We start from the raw sequence: 23,985 nt of genomic DNA, 5'->3' as shown, positions 1-23,985 counted from the left end.
TTCGATTCGATGGTTACAGTTGATCACTATAGACAGCCTAGATTGATCTCTAGAACATTCACACCTACCCTATTAAATGCTATACAATGGTGGGTGATTGTAATTGCAATTTTAGAGTATTCTGCAACATTCTGTCAACCGCTTTGCTCATTTTTCTCATGATCACATCGTTTTGGACTTGATCTAATGCTTCTAATATTCTAACATTGTTTACTGACTTTAAAGCCCACAATAATCAAATCAGTAAGTAAATAATATAATAAAATTCAAGATTTTAAGAATCAAATTCTTTTTCTTGCTTGTTAATGATTGTGTGACGCTTCAAAATGCTTGTAAATCTACTAATTTTATCTCTGAGTTTGTGGAAGAATGTTGTCGTTTATCTTTTCAAATGTTTAGTGTTGCTTAATGCTCCATCAGAATCTTGGTGCCACGCTCTGCACTTATTACTTTTTCATCTTGAATATTATCATATTTTTCTTAATATCTTCTTATCCATACCTGTGCATTTTAAGACTAATATCTAAGCTATGCATTCTTAGTATTTAGTATATTTGAGTAATTTGAGATTCCTTTATATTTGCCAATTTGGTTAGATAGAAATTTTAAGACAGGTGGAGACTTTTGGCCGAGGAAATGTTTATGAATACATGTTTATGAATACATAAATATTAGTAAATTTTTTTTTCTGGTTTATAACATAAATATTTATGAATACATGTTTTATTTCATTGCTTACCAAAGCTAAATTATTAGTAACATCTAATTGCATAGATGTAAATTGGAGAACATCAGCAGCCTATCAACTATCTAGTACCATAGCAGAATCCTCAAGATACTAAATAGGTAAGGAGCATTAATGGAATTTTCGCTTAACTCCATACTGTGGGACTTCCAAAACTACAACATGACTCTTTCTTTAGTTAGTTTAAAATAGAAATTAATTAGCATCAAAATAGAAGCAGGGGAAACTTTTCTGCTGATAAAAGATCAACTTAAAATGTAATTTCTCTAAAATAACACAGAGACTACTGCGACCAAGTTAACAAACATCAAAGTATGCATGAAAATAAATACTAATAAGAAGATTAGTATATGGGCTCAATAAAAATATATTCAAAATTTACACAGTAAAGAATATCAGAAAAAATAAACATCATTTAGTTGTATAGCATAGCATAGAAATCATGAACAATAGCATAAAGCATTTAAAAGTGACTCATTTATCTACCCGGTGCAGGGAAAGCTTCAAACAGAAACAATAAGAACCAACTTATAATATAAGCAATCATTTAAGAACGTTTGGTGCAATTAACCCACATTAAGCCGGCCAACATGACTGCCATATGTTTAGCAACTTATGTCTGATCAAAGTGTTTCATTCTTCAACACCAGGTGACATATAAGACTTTCGAAACAAAACTTCGATGGGGAGTCCCTTTAACAGCTGAACATCTAAGGTACATATAATCTGGCTACTAACAAAGAACTAATTTATGGAAATATCCTAAAACAATACGAGACTTTTCCTACAAAATGTTCTTATTATTTTCCATTTACTCAATGGCAGCTACTTGGCTGATGATCACTATAAGAGACCTGTGATTATTTATGATTATCCAAAAGCAGTTAAGCCATTTTATGTACGCTTGAATGATGATGGAAAAACAGTGGCCGCTTTTGATATGGTTGTACCCAAGGTAAAGCCTAAAACTTGAAACAAATATATTGAAACAGTGGGTGGTTTTTAGTTGGTTATGAAAGATGGATAAATGGTAATGCAGATGGGAACAGTGATTACGGGTAGCCAAAGTGAAGAGCGGCTTGACATGCTAAGTGCAAGGTAATGTCAAAACAACTCGAACTCAAAATGACTTGTACCAGAAATGGTCTGAAATGATTCAAACCCATAACGATCCGATCTGAAAAATCCAAATCTCAAATGTGAATGAACCGACCTAAAACTACTTGAACCCAAAACAACCTGATCTAAACTCTAGGTTTATCTCAATTCTTCTAATGATCACTTTAAAGCCATCTTAATTTGGGTCTATTCTTGAGGACTGAACTATTCTCAATACTATCCTTATTGATACCAAAGCCTATTTTCCTTGTTTGCTATGGTTTTCTGATTTCAGAATGAAGGAATTTGACTTGTCAAGAGATCAGTACGAATGGTACCAAGATCTTCGCAAGCATGGAACAGTCAAGCACTCTGGGTTTAGACTAGGGTTCGATCTTATGGTTCTTCTTATGACTGGCCTCACTGATGTCAGAGATGTAGTTCCTTTTCCCCGAACTCATGGCAAAGCCAACAACTAAGAAACTGTCTATAAAGTTCATAAAAATAGAGAGATCATAGTTTCAACTTGGTTGTGTTTCAGATACAGAGAAACTCGTGTAAAAAGATATTCTAAATGCAATACATCTTAATCTTATAGCTAAAGATGCTTTAAACAAACTGGCTATGGATGAACTATCACCAATTCACCATTGTTGTGCAAAATGAAGTGCCATTAAATCAAATGGAAAGATAAATGGAGTTCAAAAAATCATTTTCACCTGCTCAATATCACAAATGCCTTCTCTATTGTGGACTACCAGCTGAACCCGAAAAACAAGCAAGAAGTTCAGATAAATACACATAGATAAAAATAAAAATAAAACCCAGTAACATCAAAGCTATCCCAACACTAAATTCACTGTGTTCATAATCACATAAGCAAAATTAACAAAAAAACAATGAAACAGAGAAGAAAGAAAAAAACGGAGGAAAAAAAAAAAAGCCAAAGGACTGAGAATGAAACGGGAGAATACCTTGATTGAGAGGATCAAAGAAGGGAAATTAGTGGTAGATCCTTCGATGTAATTCAATCCAGATGAAGAGAAAGGACGGCGAAAATGATTAGGGAGAGGGTCGGGTAGGGAGGGAGGGTAAAACAGGGAGATGGGGAGGGAGGCCGGAAGTAATAGCTAATACACCGAAAAGGGAAGGGATTGGAAAACACGGGAATTTGGGGATTAGGGGCGTAACCGATTACGCGCGTAATACCTATTACAGCGAACCAAACGCCGGAATAGGGGCGTAATGTAATACGCACGTAATCGGGGCGTAATGGATTGGGTATTACGGCGAACCAAACAAGGTGTTAAAATTTCGAAGCAACGCTTTTAATGGCCATAATTTTTTTTATGTGGCGTCGTTTATCATTCAAATGGTTATATAGTATTTGAAGTTTCGTCTTTTTTATATATTTAACGTTTAGATAATGAATGAGAACAAACTCATCAGATATTATTAGTATTGCAATGATATTAGATATTTCAAAATAGAAAAGTTAGACAATATCACTATAAAATCTTATTCTAAGCAAATCAAAATAGTAAGAGATAAAAATAAAAAAAGAAACAAAATTAAGGCTTAGTTTGGATGGGCGGTGTGTTTATCTCCGCTGAGGTTAAAAACAGCGGTGGCGGTGAGATTAGATATTGTAGTAGTGAGATTAGAAACAATGGTGGAGTGTATGTTTGGATTCAAATGCAGCTGTAACAGTAATGTGAGAATAAAAAATGACTATTAAGGACATCAGATTAGAATTGATATATAATAGAATTTTTTTTAAATTATTTTACTTTTTTAAAATTATTAAAATATGTGAATTTATTAATTTATTTAATAAAATATTAAAATATAAATTTATAATAAAATATTTTTTCTTTAGCCATCAACGCTTTCTATTTTTTCCATCAAAGTTTTTTTTTTACTTTTCTTTATTCAAGTTATTAATAAATGAAAAGGGACAAAAAAGGCATATAAGTTGCGTTTGTAATTTTGAATTTTCAATTGGGCATAAATGAAGCAGTGGAAATATTAGGCATAAATGGAGCAGTGAAAATTTTGGGGTGTGGCGCGATCTACTCCCTTCCACTACACTGGAAGTTGGCCATCCAAAGAAGGTTTTGTGCTGCGGTTGCACAGAAATCAGTAAAAAACTGATGCTAAATTGGGATCCAAAAGAGGCCTAAGTGAAACAGATAAAGATTGTGATTTTTCAGATACACCAATATTGACTCTCAATTGTTCAAAATTATAATGTGGAACTGCTTTGGTAAGCGAATCAGCTAGTTGTTGCCTAGTAGAAAGATGAGTACTTCTGTTGTTGGACCAAGGTTTGCACAAAATGATTATCTGACTCCAATATGTTTCATTTGAGAATAAAACTTGGGATTTGCAAACAGATAAGTAACCCCCAGATTATCACAACAGATAACTGGTCGAGAAGAGTAGAAAATATAGAGTTTCTGAAGTAGATTTTGAATCCAACACAACTCAGCTGCAGTGGATGTTAAAGAACTATACTCAGCTTCTGTGTCGAAGATCGAGCAATAGAACATTGCTTTTTAGAGCTAGAAAAACAATGTTTTCACTAGTAGAAGTGCGATCATCCTTATTACCTGTTCAATCAACATCTGAAGATACATGGAGATCTAAAGAAGAAGATGGGTGAAGAAACAAACCATGGTCTAGAGTACCAAAGATACCGGATGGTTCTTTTAACCACTTCCCAATGGTTTTTTACATTGGTCGGTGAGAAAATTGAGCCAATTTATGCACAGCGAAAGCAATGTTTGGTCTTGTAAGTTTAAGATATTGAAGACAACCAAGAATTGTACGATACTCTTAAAGATTATCAAGATGAGCACTATCTTCAAGACATAAATTATTATTAGTGGCTAAAGGTGTTGTAACAAGATTGGCTCCTTGCATATTGACTTAATAATATCTTCAATATATTTAAGTTGAGACAGAAATAAACTATCTTTATATCTTGAAACTTGTACTCTAAGAAAGTAATGAAGCTCACCAATATCCTTAATAGAAAATCGATGACTAAGAGTAATGGCAAACTAATTTAAGGCATCAGAATTATTACCCATAACAATCAAGACATCAACATAAAGAACCACATAGATAGTCACAACATTTGCTAAATAAATAAAGAGATAACTATCAGAGGTAACAACAGCAAACTTTAATGATATGAGATAATCTCATAATTCTAAATACAAAGCATGAGTAGCTTGTTTAAAACCATAAAGTGACTTATGAAATTTGTAAAAATGAGTGGAGTGTTCTTTATCAACAAAATCCTTAGGTTACATATAAACATCTTTAGTTAAGGTCTTATGCAAGAACGCATTATTAGCATCTAATTGACAAAGGGACCAATCATTAGAAATTGCCAAAGAAGAATAGTTCTTACAATTGTATGTTTAGTCGTCGGAGCATCAGTTTTAATATAGTCAATGCTAGGACATTGACTAAACCCTTAAGCAAAAAGTTAAGCCTTGTATTTATTGTCTGTATGATTGGAATTATATTTGATCCTGAAAATTCATTTAGAACCAACAGTATTGTTAGACATCTGTCGAGAAACAAGAGACTAAGTACCTTGAGATTTGAATGCATTAATCTCCTCAACCATAACAAGACGCTATTTCTCACTTTTCAATGCTTGAGTAACTATTCGTAGTTCCACTTCTCTTGGTTTGGGTTGCGGGTTTATGGAATTGATTTGAGGATCAAGTTAAGTGGTGTAGGATGGGGCTTGATGGTGTTAAGGAAAAGAAGAGATATGGGTTTTCTAATTTTGTTCTTTGCTTGGGTAATCATGGGATGAAAAGGTTGTGCTAAGGATCGTTTCGGTGACATTGATGGAGGTGAATTTGGTGGTAGAGACATGGAAGTGTCAAATGAAGGCTCAGTAAATTATCTTAAAGCACAATATATAATGTAGGGGATTGTGCACCTGAAACTGAAACTTGATGATTATCCAAGTCATTTGATGAAGATATTGTACCAAAAGAAGTATTAGTAGCTGAAAGCCCATCAAATTGTTGTGCATGAGATACCTCATGTCGAAATCATTTTTATTTTTGGAAAAAACACAAAAATTAGGTGTCGATGAAAATTTGGAGTAGCCACCAATCTTTTATTAAGGTGTGATTGGGTCACCTAAAAACGACTTTGGTCTACGAATTTAAAAAAAACGGGTCCGGGAGTCGGTTACGTATGAGGAAGGATTAGCACCCTCATAATACCCAAAATTGGTACCTAGTTAATTAATTAATGTCTTAATGTCGAAAATTTGAAAAATATAATCCTTAGCAAAAACTTAAAAACGTTACGTATTAAGACCCTTATCATTTCAGAGAAAGAAAATGCCACACCCAATGCGTTAGGGCACGACATTCTAATTTCCTCAAAAATGAATTAGGCCAGAATACTCATGTAATAAAAATTTAAAAGAATATCCATTTATTCAAGATTAAAGAAATCGCGGCCCAATACGTTAGGGCACAATTCCTCCAAAATCTCAAACTCGAAATATTTCCTTTATTATTTTTTAGAAAAAATCTTCATTTCGAGAAATCAATGCATCACATCCAATACGTTAGGACACAACGTGTTGAATTCCCAATAATGAGTTCTTATTATTTTTTTGATTAAAAAGAAATGCTTGATTGTTAGATTTAACGAAGAAAATCGGACTCAATACGTTAGGGCTCAATTTCCTTGAAAATCCTAAATACAAGCATTATCTCAATTTTGAAAAGTTTGAAATCGAGTAAAAAAATGATGTGATGCTACATTAAATATACAATGCAATAATAAATATTACAATGACATAGAAACATTGTAAACAGTAAATAAGCAAAATTTGAAAAACAATGACATACGAAATATCTAATAAATGAACAAAAATAAATAATAATAAAAAACATCCTTTAGAAGGTAAATAAAAATACAAATAAATATAAAAATAAAGTGTGTATACGTATATTGAAAATATGGATTTACATATAAAATTTGGTTTATAGAATTTAAATAACAAAATATATAATGTATTTATGAAAACAAAAAATATATATATAAATATATATATATATATATATATTATAAAATATGCGTTGGAAATAGGAATATGTATTTAAGTATTTTTTGAAAATAAATAAAAACATGGCTAAATACGTACACATATATATAGAATATTCTAGAATATAAATATATATATATGCATATATATAAAAGAAATATACACGCATGTAGATTACAAAAAAATATATACATATATATAAATTACATTATTAATTAATTAATTTTAAGAAATATAAAGGAAGGACTAAATTAAACTGTAAATAAAAATTCTGAGGCAAATCTGCAAATAAATGGAGACTGAAGGACCAAATTGAACGCGCGTATTATATGGAGGGATCGGAAGGGAAATTTTCCCTACTTCCCTAAACGGCGTCGTTCAATCAGGATCGAATTGAATTTTAAAATGAATAAAAGGGTAAATTTAAAAATAAAAAAACTTAATTGTAAAGATATTAAAAGGCGGAGGGGCTAAAAGCGAAATTTATCCCTCTGCATAAAAACACGCGGATCTTGGGTCCGGGTCGGGTCGACATGCGGATCCCACCCTTCCAAACGGTGCCATTTTCAATAGGCTATATAAGCCAAAATTTAGTTAAAAATTTTCATTTTTCATTCTTTTTTTTTAAAAAAACTTCAAAAAGGTTTCAAAAATGCTCTCCCCTTCCTTGTCCTCCGGCCAGGGCTCGGTCATCGGCCACCGCGTCCGCCGCCGATCCGACGCCGGCACCGCCGTCTGCGGTGGCCGAAAAAGGGGAAATCCCTTATTTGACTCCTCGAAGCCCCCTAAACCCAGATCTGGGCTTGAATTTTTCAAAATATCGGCGAAAACCTCAAAAACGCCGAGGAAACCCTTCGGTTTCCGACCACCGATCCTCGGCGTGGCTCTTTCAAACGCTTCAGCGCTGCCTCGAAGTTGAAAGACAAGTGATTTCTTTCTTATTATTATTTTTTATTTATAATAATACTAAAAAATAAAAAAAGGTTGCTCGAAACAGTATTAACCTTTGATCTCTTGATCGATATTCACTTCTCTGGTACTTTGTATGCTGTGGAAATAATAGCTTTTTATTGATTTTTTCGGGCCCCTTATTACAGTGTATTAAGATTGCTTTTATAGCAATCGTGAAACAAGAAGAAAAGAAATAAAATAGAAAGAAATCTTCCAATATCTACTTGTTTTGATTTCGAGATTTTCTTGCCATATCTACCTTGCTTCTTTCCTTGTTGTGCAGGTACGATCGGGGATGCGGCTCGTGCGGGGACTTCGGCTACGGCGCGAATCTGGAAAACTGCCTAGGGTTTCCCTTGTGCTAGAAACGCTGGGCCTCTATCTTTTTTGTTTTGATTTGGGCCCTTGTAGGCCTATTTGTAATTTGGGCCCTTTTACCCGGGCCAAAATCGGGTATTACACCTAAGATAAAACTGAAGAAGTGGATGTTATAGAAAGAATATAGTGAGAAACACACTCATGAAAAGACTTTTTAAAAGGACGAGTAGAATGAAGATCAAAATTTGTATATGAAAAAATATTCTCTACAAAATCAACATAATGAGAAATATAAATTTCATTTGTGGACGGATCAAACCACTTGTAAGCAGCTTGATTTAAAGCATACTCTAAAAAGATACAAGGTCTAGATTTGGGTTCTAACTTTTTTCTAGAATAGAGTTTCAAACAAGGATACGGAAAATCATTATTTAAGATGAAAGTTGGCATCTGATTGATAAAGAAAAGTAGCTGCAAGAAATGCATAATGTAATAGGACCAATTTGCCCTGGCCCAAACCCAAAAATAAACAAAAATAAAACCCAAAAAAATAAAAAAAATAGTCCAAATAGTCCAAATTACCAGCCTAAATTACAAACCCAATTACAGCCCAAATAAATTAAAACCCTAAAGCCCAAATGGCCCAAAACCTAAATTAATTTCTAGCCAAAAAAAGACGGACAGAAACCCTAGCCGCATGCCACGTCGGTGCCGCCAGCCTGCTCACGCGTGCTACCACCGTCGCATGCCACTATCACGCTCGTCTGACACCTGTAAAAAAATTGAATGCAACGAAAGAGAAGTATGTGAGCAACAGTAGCAGTAAATAGCAAACAGACAAATATTAGAAACTAAAAGTTGTATCCGGCTATAAAAGCCTAAATCTCATCTTTGTATTTTTTTTACGAACATTAGAAAATAAAAAACAAAAAAGCAATACTTCAGATGTGATTCTCTACTTTTTATTTTCGTTTTAAATACTTGTTTGAATATATTTTCGTTTGGTATTTTTATTTTTTTACACACGAAAATATTAAAAATAAAAAGGAAAAAGAGGCTCATCGGAGGCGCCTAGTGATCGCACCGTCGGAGGACTCATCTCCGTCGTCGGGACTGGATCCAAAGGGGGTCGGGAGTCCTCTTCCTTTGATTTTTTGGGTTAAAAAGGCTTGGCCTTCGAACGTGTTTTAAAACGGGGGTTATAAACACCCTTTTGCGCAACACCGGCCACCGGCCACGGCCGCGCAGTGGCGCCGACCATGGCCAACCAAGGGGTGGGCTGAGAGAACTCTCAGATTTTTTGTAACACCCCGATCCATGTCCGTCACCGGATTAGAGTTACGAGGCATTACCGATCAAAACCTGATTCAGAATTATTTTTTTTTCACTCAACCACAAAATTTCATTCTATATATATATATATTTATTATCACATAACCATTTAAAATCAAACATGCATCTTTAATTAAATTTCATATACTAACCATGTTTCAACAGTTCATCCATATCATTACCATTTACCTAATCAAAATTTAATATCATAAATCAAACATTTATCCAAGCATTTATTTCATTTCGATTTTCTAACTATACTACATATTACAAACATAGGTAATCTATCCTGTTTGGACAGCTCTTATACATCAGAAATTGAGCAGCATGTATATACCAATTTGGACAGCACTTATACACAAAATTTGACAGCATGTATATACAAAATTGGACAGCATTTCTTCACCAAAATTGGGCAGCATATATATACCAATTTGGACAGCACTTATACACAAAATTGTACAGCATGTATATACAAAATTGGACAGCATTTATTCACCAAAATTGGGCAGCATATATGTAGCAATTTGGACAGCACTTATACACAAAATTTGACAGCATGTATATACAAAATTGGACAGCATTTATTTACCAAAATTGGGCAGCATATATGTAGCAATTTGGACAGCACTTATACACAAAATTTGACAGCATGTATATACAAAATTGGACAGCATTTATTCACCAAAATTGGGCAGCATATATATACCAATTTTAGACCATTAAAGCATATGCATTACTACCGAATTCAAACTAAAAGAGATAAGTCATTTTCGCATGGCTTTTAAATACATATACACATTGGTTCCAAAATCAATATTTTAACTATGCTATACATGCCATATATTTGAGAACGATTTAGCAAAATACCAAAAGAAAATATCGATAGTGCAACGAGCTTAGCTGACGACCCCCGAACACGTAGCGATCACCAAAATCTATACATCAAAACAATTATCCAACACATTGTAAGCTAATTTAGCTTAGTAAGTTATAAGCAAATAAACTCTACTATTTAAATCGATATCTCAAATAATATTCAACCAATTCATACTACTAAATCATCTTACCTTTAGCTTACCATATCATAAGATAATTATTCACTTATTACTATGATTTAACTAAAATCAATATAATTACATAACCATAAACATTTCTTCAAATTTAATCACAAGACCAAATACATTATGCATTTCCTCATCATGTAATATAAAGAATCATATTATATATATACGATTCCAAATACAATCACCACATAGGTTTAATACCTACAAAGCTTAACCTTATAATACAACCATAATGGTTATTACTCAAGAATTACAAGTATTTTCTCATTTTAATAATCATGATTTCTCAATAAAACAAGTACTCAATACTAATAGTTATTCGAAAATGTTTAATAAGTTCGCACACTTAGTGTTCAATAATCAAACTCGCACACTTAGTGCTTTGCCATTAAACTCGCACACTTAGTGCTTTATAATTAAATTCGCACACTTAGTGTCGAAAGTCAACAACTCAATACATCTTATTTCAATAATTTTATCACTTCATGTATATATATATCATTCAATTCAGCATAATTACTTAGATACTAAACTGATTTTAAAACGATACAATTATATATATGCTTAATAACTTACCTCGGATGTCATCGACTAATAGATCAGCTACTCAACTACTTTCGATTTCCCCCGATCTAAATCCGATTTCTTATTTTCTTGATCTAAACATATTCAAATAAATCTCATTTAAACATTTTTCATTCAATTTAGTCTAAGAACATATAAATGGGCAAATTACAATTTTTCCCCTAACATTTCACACTTTTTACAATTTAATCCTTTTTGCTCAAAACACAAAATACACAAATTTTGACTACACTCCTTAAGGGCCAAATGTACCTATTGTTCATACAAATCCTCACATTTCATTCATTTCACATTTTAATCCCTCAAAAATTTAATTTCACAATTTAACTCTAATTACTCAATTTCACCAAAACTTCCAATACAAAACATATTAATCTAAAATGTATCTTTCATTATTCATCATCAAACATCACATAACACAAATGTTCATCAATGGCACAACTCAAAATATTCATCAAAATTAAAAATTCAAATATGGGTCGGATAGTATTCGAAACAACGATCTCAAAAACGTAAAAATTATCAAAAACCGAAACCAACCCATACCTTAATTTATCTTTAGAAGTGCCAAACATTCAAAAAGAAACCATGCATGAGTTCTCTTACACATTCGGCTTTCAAAGATGATAAAAATCATCTTTTCTTAGTTTATTTTAACATATATACATTATAATTATTAAATTACTTAATTAACCTTATTATAATAAATATATAAAACATATATGTAAAGGACAATTTTGTCATATGTCATCCACTAACTATATTTTGGTCTAATTACATCTTTAGACCTCCCACTTAAAAAGACAACAACAAATAAGTGCTTTTAAAATTTAACCTCTAAATTTTTATTTTACGCGATTAAATCATTTTTTATCAAATTGAACCTTCAAACAATAAGATTTCCACACGAATTTTTCACACCTATAACTTAACATATAATAAACACTAAGAATAATATAAAATTATTTTTCTGACTCGAATTCGTGGTTTCGAAACCACTATATCCGATTAGGGTCAAAATTGGGCTGTTACATTTTTTAGAAAAATGAAGGCTGAAATTTTTTTTCTCTATTTTTTTTGCTATTTATTGGGGTACAATATGGCGCCATTTTGGGCTTAAGCACCAGTGGCCAAAACGACGTCATTTTACATCAGACCCGCGCGTTGACCCAACCCGCAAAGCAGATCCGCGTGTTTTCACTTTGAATGGATTATTTGCGCGCGGAGTCCTTCTGCTTTTGCAACATAGTGCAATCTAGTCCTCGTTGTTTTTATATTTTGGCCGCACAATTTTCTGTTTGTTTTACTTTGGTCCGTGCTGAAACGCTGCGCATGAGGGCTGGGAATATTTCCCAATCGGTCCCCCATTCCTTAAGCGCGTTCTATTTCAGTCCCTAGCAACCCATTTTTATTATTTGCAATTTAAACCCCGAATTCTGGTTCGATTTCAGTATCATCCCTAATCCATTTAATTTATTTGTTTATTATTTTTTATTAAAAAAACTCTTTATTATTATTTGTTTTAATTTTTTTTATTTATCATTTATTTTAAACTGTTTTACATACTATTTATTTAAATTTTTTATATATGATTCATTTTAAACCATTATATGTACATTATCTTTTAAATTCTTATATATATATATTAAAAAAAACTGTTGTATGTTTATTTATTTATTTTAAACTGTTATTATTATTCATTTTAAGTTTTTATATACTGTTTATTTGAAGCCTTTTATTATTTATTTTTGAATTGTTCTTATAAATTATTTACTTTAAATTGTTTTGCATATTATTTTGTTTTGTTTTCTTTGATTGTTAATATTAGTATTACAAATGATATACATTGTGTGATTATTGTCGTCATGTGTACTATAATTAGTTTCTTCGTGTTTTCATATTATTATCATTCATTAATGTAACATTTTATTCATAAATCGTTATTTCATGTTCTATATTATCATTCCATCTCATTTCGTCACTTCAAAAGTTGCGTTCAATTTTTATATACCCATAATAAATTGTTCTGTTTTATTACAAATAAAATAAATGCACCGCGTTAATGTATTTTACTTTCTATTATTCAAAAAAGGGAAAGATTTTAAAATAAGGCAATATTTCGCGTTTTGGAGATTCGAGAAATTGTACCCTAACTTATAGGGTTTCAATTTTCCCGTTAAACTTAGATAGCAAAATATCCTTTTAAATTTCAAAATATACGAAATTTCAATAAAAATTAAAGGCAAGCTTATTCTCTAAGGTTCCAAATGTTGTGTTCTGACTTACGAGATGTGACATTTCGTTACCTCGAGACGAGTAGGTCTTTTAACTTTCTTTTCAATTTATTCAAGTGTTTTTTTTTTTAAACAACATTAATAAAAATGGAATGTATTTTAAATTTCCTTTCAAATTTTCAACTTTCGACATTAAGACATTAAGTAATCAACTAGATACCAATTTTGGGCGTATCGAGGGTGCTAATCCTTCCTCGTGCGTAACCGACTCCCGAACCAGTTTTCTGGGTTTTGTAGACCAAAAAATTATCGTTTTAGTAAATTTAAACTTTTATTAAAATGATTAAATTATGAGGTGATCCGATCACACCTAAATAAAAAAGATTTGTGGCGACTCCCATGTTCGTTTTTGTTTTCAAAATAAAAGTCGACCCCTTTTCAAAAAAAATAGTTTCGACACATGAGACCAAAATTGTGAAGGTATTTTAGCTATATGAAGTAAAGTAAGCCTAGTTTCAACAATATGACGACGACGACGACGACGACAACGACGTCCAGTAGTCTCATTGTGTTCAAGTGTGTAAGGTGGAGTAAGGAAGTAAGAAGTTCCATTAGAAGAAAGATAATCACGAAGATGAGTAAACTCCCCACCATTATCTAAATAAAAAGAAACAATAGACTTTTAGAAGTATCTTTCATCAATAGCTTTAAACTTAGAAAAAATATCAGAAACTTCAAACTTATATTGTAATGAATATAGCCAAATTGTATTTAGTGTAATAGTAAACAAATATAAGATAATAACGAAAATCATCAATTGAAGAAATATGAGTCGGACCCCAAACATCAGTATAAATAAGATCCAAAGGAAAGGAACTTTTTATCGAACATATAGTAAATGGAAGTCTATGCATTTTATTGCACTTACAAGAATTGCAAAAGAAACGTAACTAACAGACTTTATTAAAAAATTCAAAGAATTAAAAACAAGACGCATAACTGGAGTGGAGGGATGACGGAGACCACATTGCCAAGTTGACATTTGAGAAGTTTGGATAGAATATGCTAGTGGTGATGAACGCAGCTTAGAAATGTGTAAGGGTTATTTATACAAACCATCCTCAGGTTTTTCAGTTACTAGATGCTCCCCCGTGCAGTAGTCATTCACAACAAATGAGAACTGTTACAAAATTCGAAGAACACAATTGATAAACAAAAATTGAAGTTTACTTCATAGCAGGAACACAAAGAACATTAGATAAATGTAAAGGCTTAACACTATGAGTTACTTGCAAGTTATTACCATCATCAATCGTAAGATCGTCACCACCTTCATAATCAGAATGAAGAGATAAGTTCTAAATGTCTGTAGTTATGTGATGTGAAGCACCCAAATCAACTAACCAATTCGAAGAACCACTAGAAGTAGGTGAAGAAAAATGTGCTTGAGGAGCAATAGATCCAAAAGATGATGAAGGGGGAACAGTGAGCCATGGAAACACAGCTTGCAACTTACTACATTGTTTAATAGTATGGCTAGGTTTATCACAAAGCTGACAAATAAATCGATTATTGGTCCCTTGAGGAGTAGAATGATGATTGTTTTGTCAAGGGCAGTTGGATCGTTGGTTTTAACCATTACACGAACAACGAGACACTCGGTTATCAGTCTGGTTGCCATTATTGTTGGTACGACAGGCAAAGTTGGCAGTAACCAGAACAGAAGGGGTAACATCACGTTGGAGAAGATATTCATAATCACATAAAAGCTCATGCAATTCTTGAAAAGTCAATGGTGTCTCTTGTTCGAAGAGTATTTGTATAGGAACGGTATTCTGGTGGAAGATTATGAATAACGTGAAGAGCAGCATCATCCATTGTGATATTAGCGCTTGCAATATTAAGTCTAGTGACTACTTTTTATATGTTGTAAGTAGGCTTCCATGCTTTGAGATCTCTTTTTGGTAGTAGCCAAAGACTCTTTCAAAGAAAGAATCCGAGCACGAGAAGGACATAAACAAATTTTCTGGAGTGTTAGTCCAAACAGCAAAAGAAGTGTCTGCATATAGAACATGAGAGGCAACCTCGAGAGAAAGAGAAGCAACCAAAGCACCTCAAATTAGTTGGTCTTGGCGAAGCCAAAAAGTAGTTGGCATAGAGGAAGGCGGTACTATGGCGTATGATGTAAAATCATATCCAATGCTTTGCCATTATGTATACCATGCCTGATAATTGGAGGGGGTAAACTTGATCGGCGCTTGAGCAGAGGAATTTATTGTAAGGAGTTGTTGCACAAAAGTAGAGTCGGTAGTTGTAATACATCATGTTGATGGTAGAATTTGGGTTGGTAAGAAAGGAAGAGAGGATGCAGTTTGACAGATAGGGTGGGAAAAGATTGATTTGTTTCGTAGGAGGGTTAGAGAGATTGAGAGACTACAATAGTCTTGTCCATGCCTACGACAGAAAAGAAAAAAAATGTCGTTTGACTTTAGGCTCGTGATACCAGGAAATAGGAAGCTTATGGATTTTGAGTTGTGTTGTGCTTTCGCGTTTCTTGAATATTTTTTGCATTCCAAGTGTACTTTCTCGAGATTTCTCTTCTCTATTTTTTGAAGTTTGTTAGGCTTTTTTGTCTTGCGATAACTTTTACTTTGTTCTCTGTTACCCTTTGGATCGTCTTTGTTTGTCTTTTCCTTTGTTTTCTGCTTGCAAATCTATAAGGGGAAGGGGAAAACAGAGGGGATGATATCCCTGCTATGAGCGACTGCGCCTCCTGCACCACTAAGGTGGAAGAAATGCGACAGGTTCTCTACTCGAGAGGGCTCGAGGATTCCCATTATCAATATAGGGTTTCCATCAGAAGAGATGAATATCAACTAAGTGACGTGTCCAGCGATGGGAAGGATATATTTTTGCCACTTGCGTTTTCACCTCCCCCTTCAGCCATGGTTCGTGAAAGTTCTCCATTCATTTGGCGTGGCATCAGGTCAACTATCTCGAGGATCTGGATTCCAACTGGTGGCATTCTTCTTAGAATCAGGGGAGAGCAATCATGCCTTAACAACACTTTTTCACTCAATCAACCAATCACACTATATCAATTTAGCAGATCCCAAATTTGCAAATCTTATCAACACTCGCAGACTCTCAACATCTAGAATCCGTCTCCGTGTCAACAGATCGTGACCTCTTTTATATTCTTTTTAAACAAAGGAACATATGTGGTTGCTTAAGCTATAGTGCCTAAAACGTATCAATTTTGAGAAGAACACAAGAGTATCGTAGTAAATCAAGGAAAATTGAGAAGACAGGCTATGATTTCAGCAAGGTCATGTATTGCAGAAAGCTTCAAACAGAAGTTTAGTACAATTAGTCCAATTCATAATGTTTCTTTGCTCTTTGTTGGCTCCTGTGGATATGACCACTAATTACAATATGGACACAAGGTGCAAGAACTAAGCCGCTTGAAATCAAGCTCAAGTGGATATTTGTTGTTTAAAAATCGTAAGACCTTATATTTTTTGCAGATCAGCCCTGTAACAAAATCACGATAATCCTCAAAAAATAAGAACAAGAAATACCGATGACTTAAAGAATTACAGCTGTCAAGGGCATACCTGCTGACTCATAAGAATTTCTACAGCCACGTTAAGATCTCCATCGGCAGCTGCTATTGCAACTTCTACTTGTGTCTGAAACAAACCCGATACAATTTTTTTTGTCACTCTCCATGTTGAAACAGAAGTTCGTGCACAGGTATGACAGTGCGTTTTGAGTGTGCCAATGTGCATTAACTTATGTTACACTGCCTCTTCATTTTTATTGAAGCACCCATGTCTAACACATACCCAATGCATATTCAGACATAGATATGAAGATACAATTTAAAGATATTCCAAATACATGGAAAACTTGGAAAATTTTGAACATAATCCTGTCAGATGAATACCAATATCCAACATTCACAATCAAGTATAAGTAACATAGCATGCAATCACCAGCTTAATTTTTTTTATATGCAAGTGTCATAGCAATGTAACTATCACATGAATACTGAATCACAAAACTATGTTCTTAAAAGAAGGAACCTATAAGACATATATGTCAGATAAAACAAACATCTTATAGACTTATACTACAGTTGTAAAACATGCAAAATGAAAGGGATATAACAGTTACCCTTTCAAAACCCATTGATAAGAGTTTCTGGATTTGTTCCTCAGAAGCTACCTGCGGCATCTAGAAGATATGAAAACCAAACTATCAATCAATGACCTAATTAACCTTAAAAAAAATTCTACACAGAAATAAATACTATTCTTAAATAATAGAAAGTAACCTGAGGAAGTGGATAACCTCCTGCACCAACTGCAACTGCATCATTCACTTGTAACCGCCTGAAAGATGAACAAGAAAAATGTAACGTCTTTTCAATCATATAGAAAAGTAACAGTAATTGAAAAACTAGATTAAATTCAACTACAGTGGCCTAAAGTTTGAAATACAGAGCCCTAAGCAAAAACACAGTTTGCTGATTTCATAACATCTATTAAATACAAACCAAATGGAGTTGGAAAAAGTTCACTTGTGATACACTTGTGGTGGGATGGGGGTTTGGGGACAATTAAGAGACCCGAAAAGATCCTAAAAGTTACAACTAAACCATATAAAATTCCAGAAAGAGATGGTAAGATTTCTAAACCAGAGCATGACATAAGCCAGATTGATATGGGCTAACTTTCAAACTAAAGAGCAAAAGGAAAGGAAAAGGCCTTATCACTAAGACAATTAGAGAACAGTAATTGAAATGAAAACAAAATGAGTGAGAAAAACATTTCCTGATACCTTTCATTTGAAAGCCTCTCCCCAGCACCACCTGCTGCAATATCTGATGGACTAGTGGGTCTACTATTATCCAAAAGCCTAGCTTGTAAGTTTGAATCTGAATTTACAGCAGTATTTTGAACAGAACCAAGAGTTCTGCCTCTCCCAGGAAATCTGGGATCATCTTGTGCTGGCTGCATGTATTGAGAATGATCACATTAATTTATCTTTGACCATATATGTCAGAACTACAGGCTCAAGGGTGCCAGTGCCACAGTTCAAGATAAAGCACAAAACTAATTCGGGAATATCATTGTTTCATTTTCTTCGTAGTTGCATTCCACGATGAAATGATTCACGAAACAACATACTTAAAGACATTTATGCAAAAAAAAAAATGCAAGGGTTAAAACTTAGAAGCAGCCACCACATGAAAATATAATATAGAGCACAAAGTTCTTGGCCAAGAAAAAGAAAAACACAAACAATCATCCAAATATGATTGAATCAAAACCTGAGCTGTTGTCCCCCTCTGCGGCATCCAAGAAGACAAGTTTCTCCAAATGTTTCCAGAAAATAGTGCACTGTTTAACAAAATTCACCAGATAACAATCCCAAAAGAAGGAAGGAAAGCAGTCTTGATTAAGGTAAGAAAAATATACCTGGAGGATGAATTTTGAGCAGTATAAGTGGGGATGTAAGCTGAAGGGTTTCCACCACTGCATAAAATAAATTTAGGCCGCCTCACACAGCTTGCCTGAAGAGGTTTGCACAGCCATATATCATATTAATCATAAAATCACTTTTGAAAACTAAGAAAATATTCCAATTATCATGTTTAAGTAAATATCTAACTGGTGTTGCAGAAGATCATCTAACAAGGATAAACAACAATTGACATTTCACAGTTCCTTATCAGTAATTCAACATTGAGTTGAAAAGTACATTGTTGATGTCAGATACAATTAGTGAGATCCTAACCAGACTAAAAGCTAATGCAGAGAAGCAACTGGAAAGGCACAGTAAAGAAAAATCTACTATTATTATCAGCCAGTTCATCAGAATACTTACAAGCCATGATGAGGACTCAATGGCAGTGTAAAAGGATGGTCCAGGAATAAGGAAGTTGAATAAGCCAAAGGTATCTGAAAAAGTTGACAAACATTTTTTCAAGCTTCAACCAAATTTATCACATGATTTGCAGAAAGTACAATGATGGAAAGGTGAATTTTCAAAAATAAATGAGACACACATGCAAAGCCAGACAAAATGCCACAGAGGTGTCCAAGTAACGAGACATTTGTCATAAGCAGCTGGAATACTACCAATAAGATGAATGCATACCTGAAACAAATATTGCGTTATATTAGATAGCACAGAACATTAAAGGAAATAGGAGATACCAAACACTACAGAGGCAACTGCATTTACCATTTAGCAGGAACATTGAAAAGACCAAACACACTGCAAGGAAAAGGAAGTCATGAATCAGTCAAAGAACCACCAACCATTTTATTAAACCAAACAAGCAAAACCTTAGCACCAAGATTCTGAAGATGCAACAGACAAATATTTAATATTCATCTGTATCATGCACATAGTTCATGCATTGCATGTAAATGCAGCAAGGTTCTCAGTATGTAGGAACAAACTACTTATCATGCATCTGCCACTAGCACATACTTTGCATGTACACTAACATATCTTAATAGTAGGCAGAAAAATTGACATGATTTTCCTATAAAGGGTTAAAACAAATTTAAAAAATGAAAAAGAAGAATCAAAGAATAGCAAAAATAGTCAGGAACAATTGTTCCATGGTGTCTGAAACTAACCTCCTAGACTGAACTCCGCTCAGACTTGTCTCTATAACAATCATAGAAAATAAGATTCCAGAGAAGCCTATTGCACACTCATTCATGAGATGCTCAAAAGGATGGAAAGGATTATGGGCTACCACCAATGCAATGATGAGATGAAATATAGCATTGCTTGTTGCTAGCAAAATTATTGTGTATAACAATCGAATAGATCCCATGATTCTCTCCAGTTCAGAGCCCAAAGGAACCAAAGCCAACATGTTGAACAAAACATGTAACAGCGAACCATGAAAAATAATGGAAGTGTATATCCGGTAAACTGCAACAAGAATAAATTGAGAATTATAACATTTTTCAGAGGACAGGATAAGCATCAAATATAGCGGCAAAAAAGAAAAAATGCAAATGAAATGTATTCTTTTCGTCAATAAATTGCTGACATGAATATCTCAGCTTGGGAACCAAGTTAAATGTAAATACAACTAGAAAAGGACCAAAATTAGCATCTGTTGCGATTATGGATATTAGGGGATTCCCAAATCCCATTATATTCATATCTCATAGAATCAAGAACTAAATAGGATATTGTGTTTATGATTTTAAGAGATACGAAAAAGGAAAATCTGGTAATTCAAGATCAAGGACTTTGGACAACTCAAGTGTTTTCTAGGGATGGAATTAGCACACTCAAAGAATGAAATCATTGTTTCTCAAAGAAAGTACGTACTTGATCTGTTAAAAGATGTAAATTGGCAACTACTCCAATGGATACGAGTCAAAAATTGAGGTCTAATGAAAGTAATCCAATTGACAAAAGAATATATCAGAGGCTTGCTGGAAATTTGATATATGTGTCACACACAAGACCTGATATTGCTTTTTCAGTTAGTGCTGTGAGCCAATTCATGAATGATCCGCAAGAAGAACACATGGAAGCAGTCTATAGAATTCTAAGGTCCTTAAAGATGACTCATGGAAAAGGTCTCTACTTCAAGAGGAATACCAGCCGAGACATCGAAGTTTTTACTGATGCGGATTGGGCAGGCTCAGTAAAAGATTGACGGCCAACTTCTAGATATTGTACTTTTGCCTGGGGGAATCTAGTCACCTGGTGAAGCAAGAAACAAGCTATAGAATCCAGAAGTAGTGTCGAGGCAGAATTTAGATCAATGGCACATGGAATATGTGAAGGAATATGGCTTGAAAGGGTCCTAAGGGAATTAAAGGTTGAAATCAGCAATCCCATGAAGATGTTTTGTGACAATCAATCATCTATCAAAATTGCAAAAAATCCCGTACATCATGATAGGACCAAACACATAGAGATCAATCATAATTTTATAAAGGAGAAAATAGAAAAAGTGAGGATCAAATTACTTTATATTCCTACATCAACATCAACTCAAGTGGCTGATATCTTAACAAAGGTGCTTCCAAGAAACACATTCGAGATTCTCAATTCCAAGCTCAGCTTATACAACATCTACAACCCAGCTTGAGGGGGGTGTTGCATTATGGATATTAGGGGATTCCCAAATCCCATAATATCATATCTCATAGAATCAAGAATTAAATAGGATATCGTATTTATGGATATTAGGGGATTCCCTTCCTCTATGTACTATAATAAGGCTGTTTCTGTAGAAAATTCAGAAATAAAGAATTATATTCATTCTCTTGGCCTTCTTCTCTCTATTTCTTTATAATGCCATACATTCTGGAACGCAGGGCCTATACAGCCTAGACAAGACTGCTGAAAAGAATGCTAATTAACAGAGGTCCTCCAGGCGTGTTAAACACCAATTTCAGTGAAACTACAACAAGCTTCGTCTAAATCATGGTCAGGGAATCAGCAAGCACAGCTTTCTAGTGGACTCATAATATTTCTCAGAGATCAACTAATACATTGCTCCCAGACATTTACTCTTGATTATAGAATTTTAAATTAGAATGATACTGCATCTCAAAGATGTTTCATATGCACCGCCACAAAAATGGAAGTAAATATTACATCAAAATTCTCAGCAAAACAAAACAGGGAAGCTCATTAATGTAATACCCATCCTATATTTTTATCTATCACAACAAATGGATTACATTAAAAGAACATACCTTGAAAATGCGATACAATAGCCTCTGGCAAGAAGCATACTTCATAAAAGGAGTCATATCCAATTAAAAGGCAAATGAGGTAAATAACCCCGCAAACAATAACCACGGCTGATGTAAGGAAGGGAATACTATCCCACCATTGCCCAGCTCTAGTTTGCAGTCCTGCCTGTGCACCAAAATCATAATCAAAATAAAATTCGCTCTTTTTATACTAATCACATCAAACTCGTACAAGGAATCAAACTTACGCTCTCTATTGCTAATCAGAGAAACCAAACAAAATCAATATAGTTAAAAAAATCCAGCATTCTAAAGCAACCGCCTAATTTTGAACCCAATTAATTCACAACATATCGTTCTTCGGTTTTAATTCTTTTAAATGAATGAAACAAGCAATGAAAACAAGACTAAGAAGCTAATTGTAAAGATCTGCTTAAATTAATTATCCACCGAATTAATATCACTTCAAACAATCACTAAAAGTTCAATCCCGTGTTCTGTTTCTCCAGCGAAAGAAAGAGCAAAACAAAACAGCAGCAACCTCAACTGAAATTAGTATATTTAACCGCAGTCAACTGAATTCAATGGAACTTCAAGAATTTCTCAGATTCATTAAGCTTTTCCAAGCTCTTTTCCGCTTCTTCCATTTCCTTAGAAACAAACAAACAAAACCCTAGAAAGAGAGACAGAAAAATGGAAGAAATGTGGATCTGAGCTTACCTCTGAAACAATGTTAGGCATTGTTTTTTTCGTTTAGACGTAAAAAACAAGTTGAAATTTCTTCCTTTGTGAGACTGATGACTTCGTCTGAGAAATAAAGCCAAAAATAAGCTTCTTGAAACTACCAAAACTGGTAGCAAATAGGAAGGCTTTGGAGTTACGAGATCGAGTCCTGCCTCATTTTTTCTGAAATTCGGGTTTGGATTTTGGGTTGATCCGAATCCGTATTAGTAACTTTCAACCAACCGACTTAAGGGCGTGTTTGGATTTTTTTGTTTATGTGTCCGGCTGCATCGTTTTCTTACATTCACTTTCTTTCCAATCCAACAATCATCGTTTAGTCCATGATGTCCATCCATGTCCGGTCTAGTATTCTTACGATATTAAATTATTAATTAAATAATTTATCTAACTCAATTCTGATTCCATTATGATTACTACAGAATTTATGAATAAACTTATTTAATTATCACAATGAAATTAAATTACAATAACAACATAAAACTTAGTTTTAAGACTTAATTATTTAATTTGTTCATCTAATTAAATAATAATTCAAAAAAAATTAATTTAAGTCATCTATTACCTTTTTGAGAAAATACATTTACTACAAATAATAATTTATGCAATTTATTTTACATTTGTTTGTTCATTCAAAGTTCTTATTATGCAATTCGTTTAGAATAATAATGGAGTAACAAAGGGTTGATTGGAAACATATAATTATGGTTAAAATAGTTTCTAATTAAATCCGACTCTTCATCTAATAATTATAAATCATTTAGTCATGAAGTTAATCCACTAAAAATATCATGACTAAACTCCTCATTACATACCATTACATAAATTACTTAAATTAAACTCTATTCCAATGGCATTGACATATGTGTTACCCTAGTAGAATATCTACTATCCCTTTAGGTTAAATTTGCTCACCAAATCTGATCTATTTTTGTCTCAAAGTAACCATTGTATCTTTCATAATAAAATTGATCATTACCTATACCACTAATGATTAAATCATTTGTCCTAAATCAAATAACATGTTCCATTTTCATAATCATATAATGCCAACGAGATGATA

At 33.5% G+C, this 23,985-nt stretch overlaps 2 protein-coding genes across 2 annotated transcripts; one reads left to right on the top strand and one right to left on the bottom strand.

The window, feature by feature from the left end:
* The first annotated feature begins 859 nt into the window (after nt 1-859).
* Nucleotides 860-2,446, top strand: LOC121220772 (asparagine--tRNA ligase, cytoplasmic 2). Its single transcript, XM_041100228.1, has 5 exons — nt 860-922; nt 1,396-1,460; nt 1,571-1,700; nt 1,785-1,843; nt 2,139-2,446. Exons 1-5 carry the CDS (start codon nt 860-862, stop codon nt 2,320-2,322), a joined length of 501 nt encoding a protein of 166 aa, XP_040956162.1. The 3' UTR covers nt 2,323-2,446.
* Nucleotides 2,447-16,743: 14,297 nt separating this feature from the next.
* Nucleotides 16,744-23,262, bottom strand: LOC107891214 (rhomboid-like protein 15). The gene is made up of 13 exons (XM_016815937.2): nt 22,902-23,262; nt 22,182-22,347; nt 20,085-20,388; nt 19,681-19,713; nt 19,502-19,593; nt 19,321-19,394; nt 18,912-19,006; nt 18,764-18,833; nt 18,271-18,443; nt 17,765-17,822; nt 17,605-17,664; nt 17,043-17,117; nt 16,744-16,959 (listed from the first exon to the last, which is right to left on the bottom strand). The coding sequence occupies exons 1-13, from the start codon at nt 22,920-22,922 to the stop codon at nt 16,954-16,956; spliced, it is 1,227 nt and encodes a 408-aa protein (XP_016671426.2). The 5' UTR covers nt 22,923-23,262; the 3' UTR covers nt 16,744-16,953.
* Between the last annotated feature and the right edge of the window lie 723 nt (nt 23,263-23,985).

The sequence above is a fragment of the Gossypium hirsutum genome, chromosome D09 (assembly GCF_007990345.1).
Source record: "Gossypium hirsutum isolate 1008001.06 chromosome D09, Gossypium_hirsutum_v2.1, whole genome shotgun sequence".
In the NCBI taxonomy this organism is placed as follows: Eukaryota; Viridiplantae; Streptophyta; class Magnoliopsida; order Malvales; family Malvaceae; genus Gossypium; species Gossypium hirsutum.
Note: the sequence above shows the minus strand (reverse complement) of the source record. Positions and strands in the feature narration are given on the sequence as shown.

Excerpts from the sequence above, each read along its gene's own strand:
- LOC121220772 (XM_041100228.1), top strand. The coding sequence starts at position 860 with ATGGAATTTTCGCTTAACTCCATACTGTGGGACTTCCAAAACTACAAC. Across the intron at positions 923-1,395 it reads ACAACATGACTCTTTCTTTA|GTGACATATAAGACTTTCGA; the intron begins GTTAGTTTAAAA and ends CTTCAACACCAG. Across the intron at positions 1,701-1,784 it reads TTGATATGGTTGTACCCAAG|ATGGGAACAGTGATTACGGG; the intron begins GTAAAGCCTAAA and ends ATGGTAATGCAG.
- LOC107891214 (XM_016815937.2), bottom strand. The coding sequence starts at position 22,922 with ATGCCTAACATTGTTTCAGAG. Across the intron at positions 18,444-18,763 it reads AGAGGGGGACAACAGCTCAG|CCAGCACAAGATGATCCCAG; the intron begins GTTTTGATTCAA and ends CAATACATGCAG. Across the intron at positions 17,665-17,764 it reads GAGGTTATCCACTTCCTCAG|ATGCCGCAGGTAGCTTCTGA; the intron begins GTTACTTTCTAT and ends CATATCTTCTAG.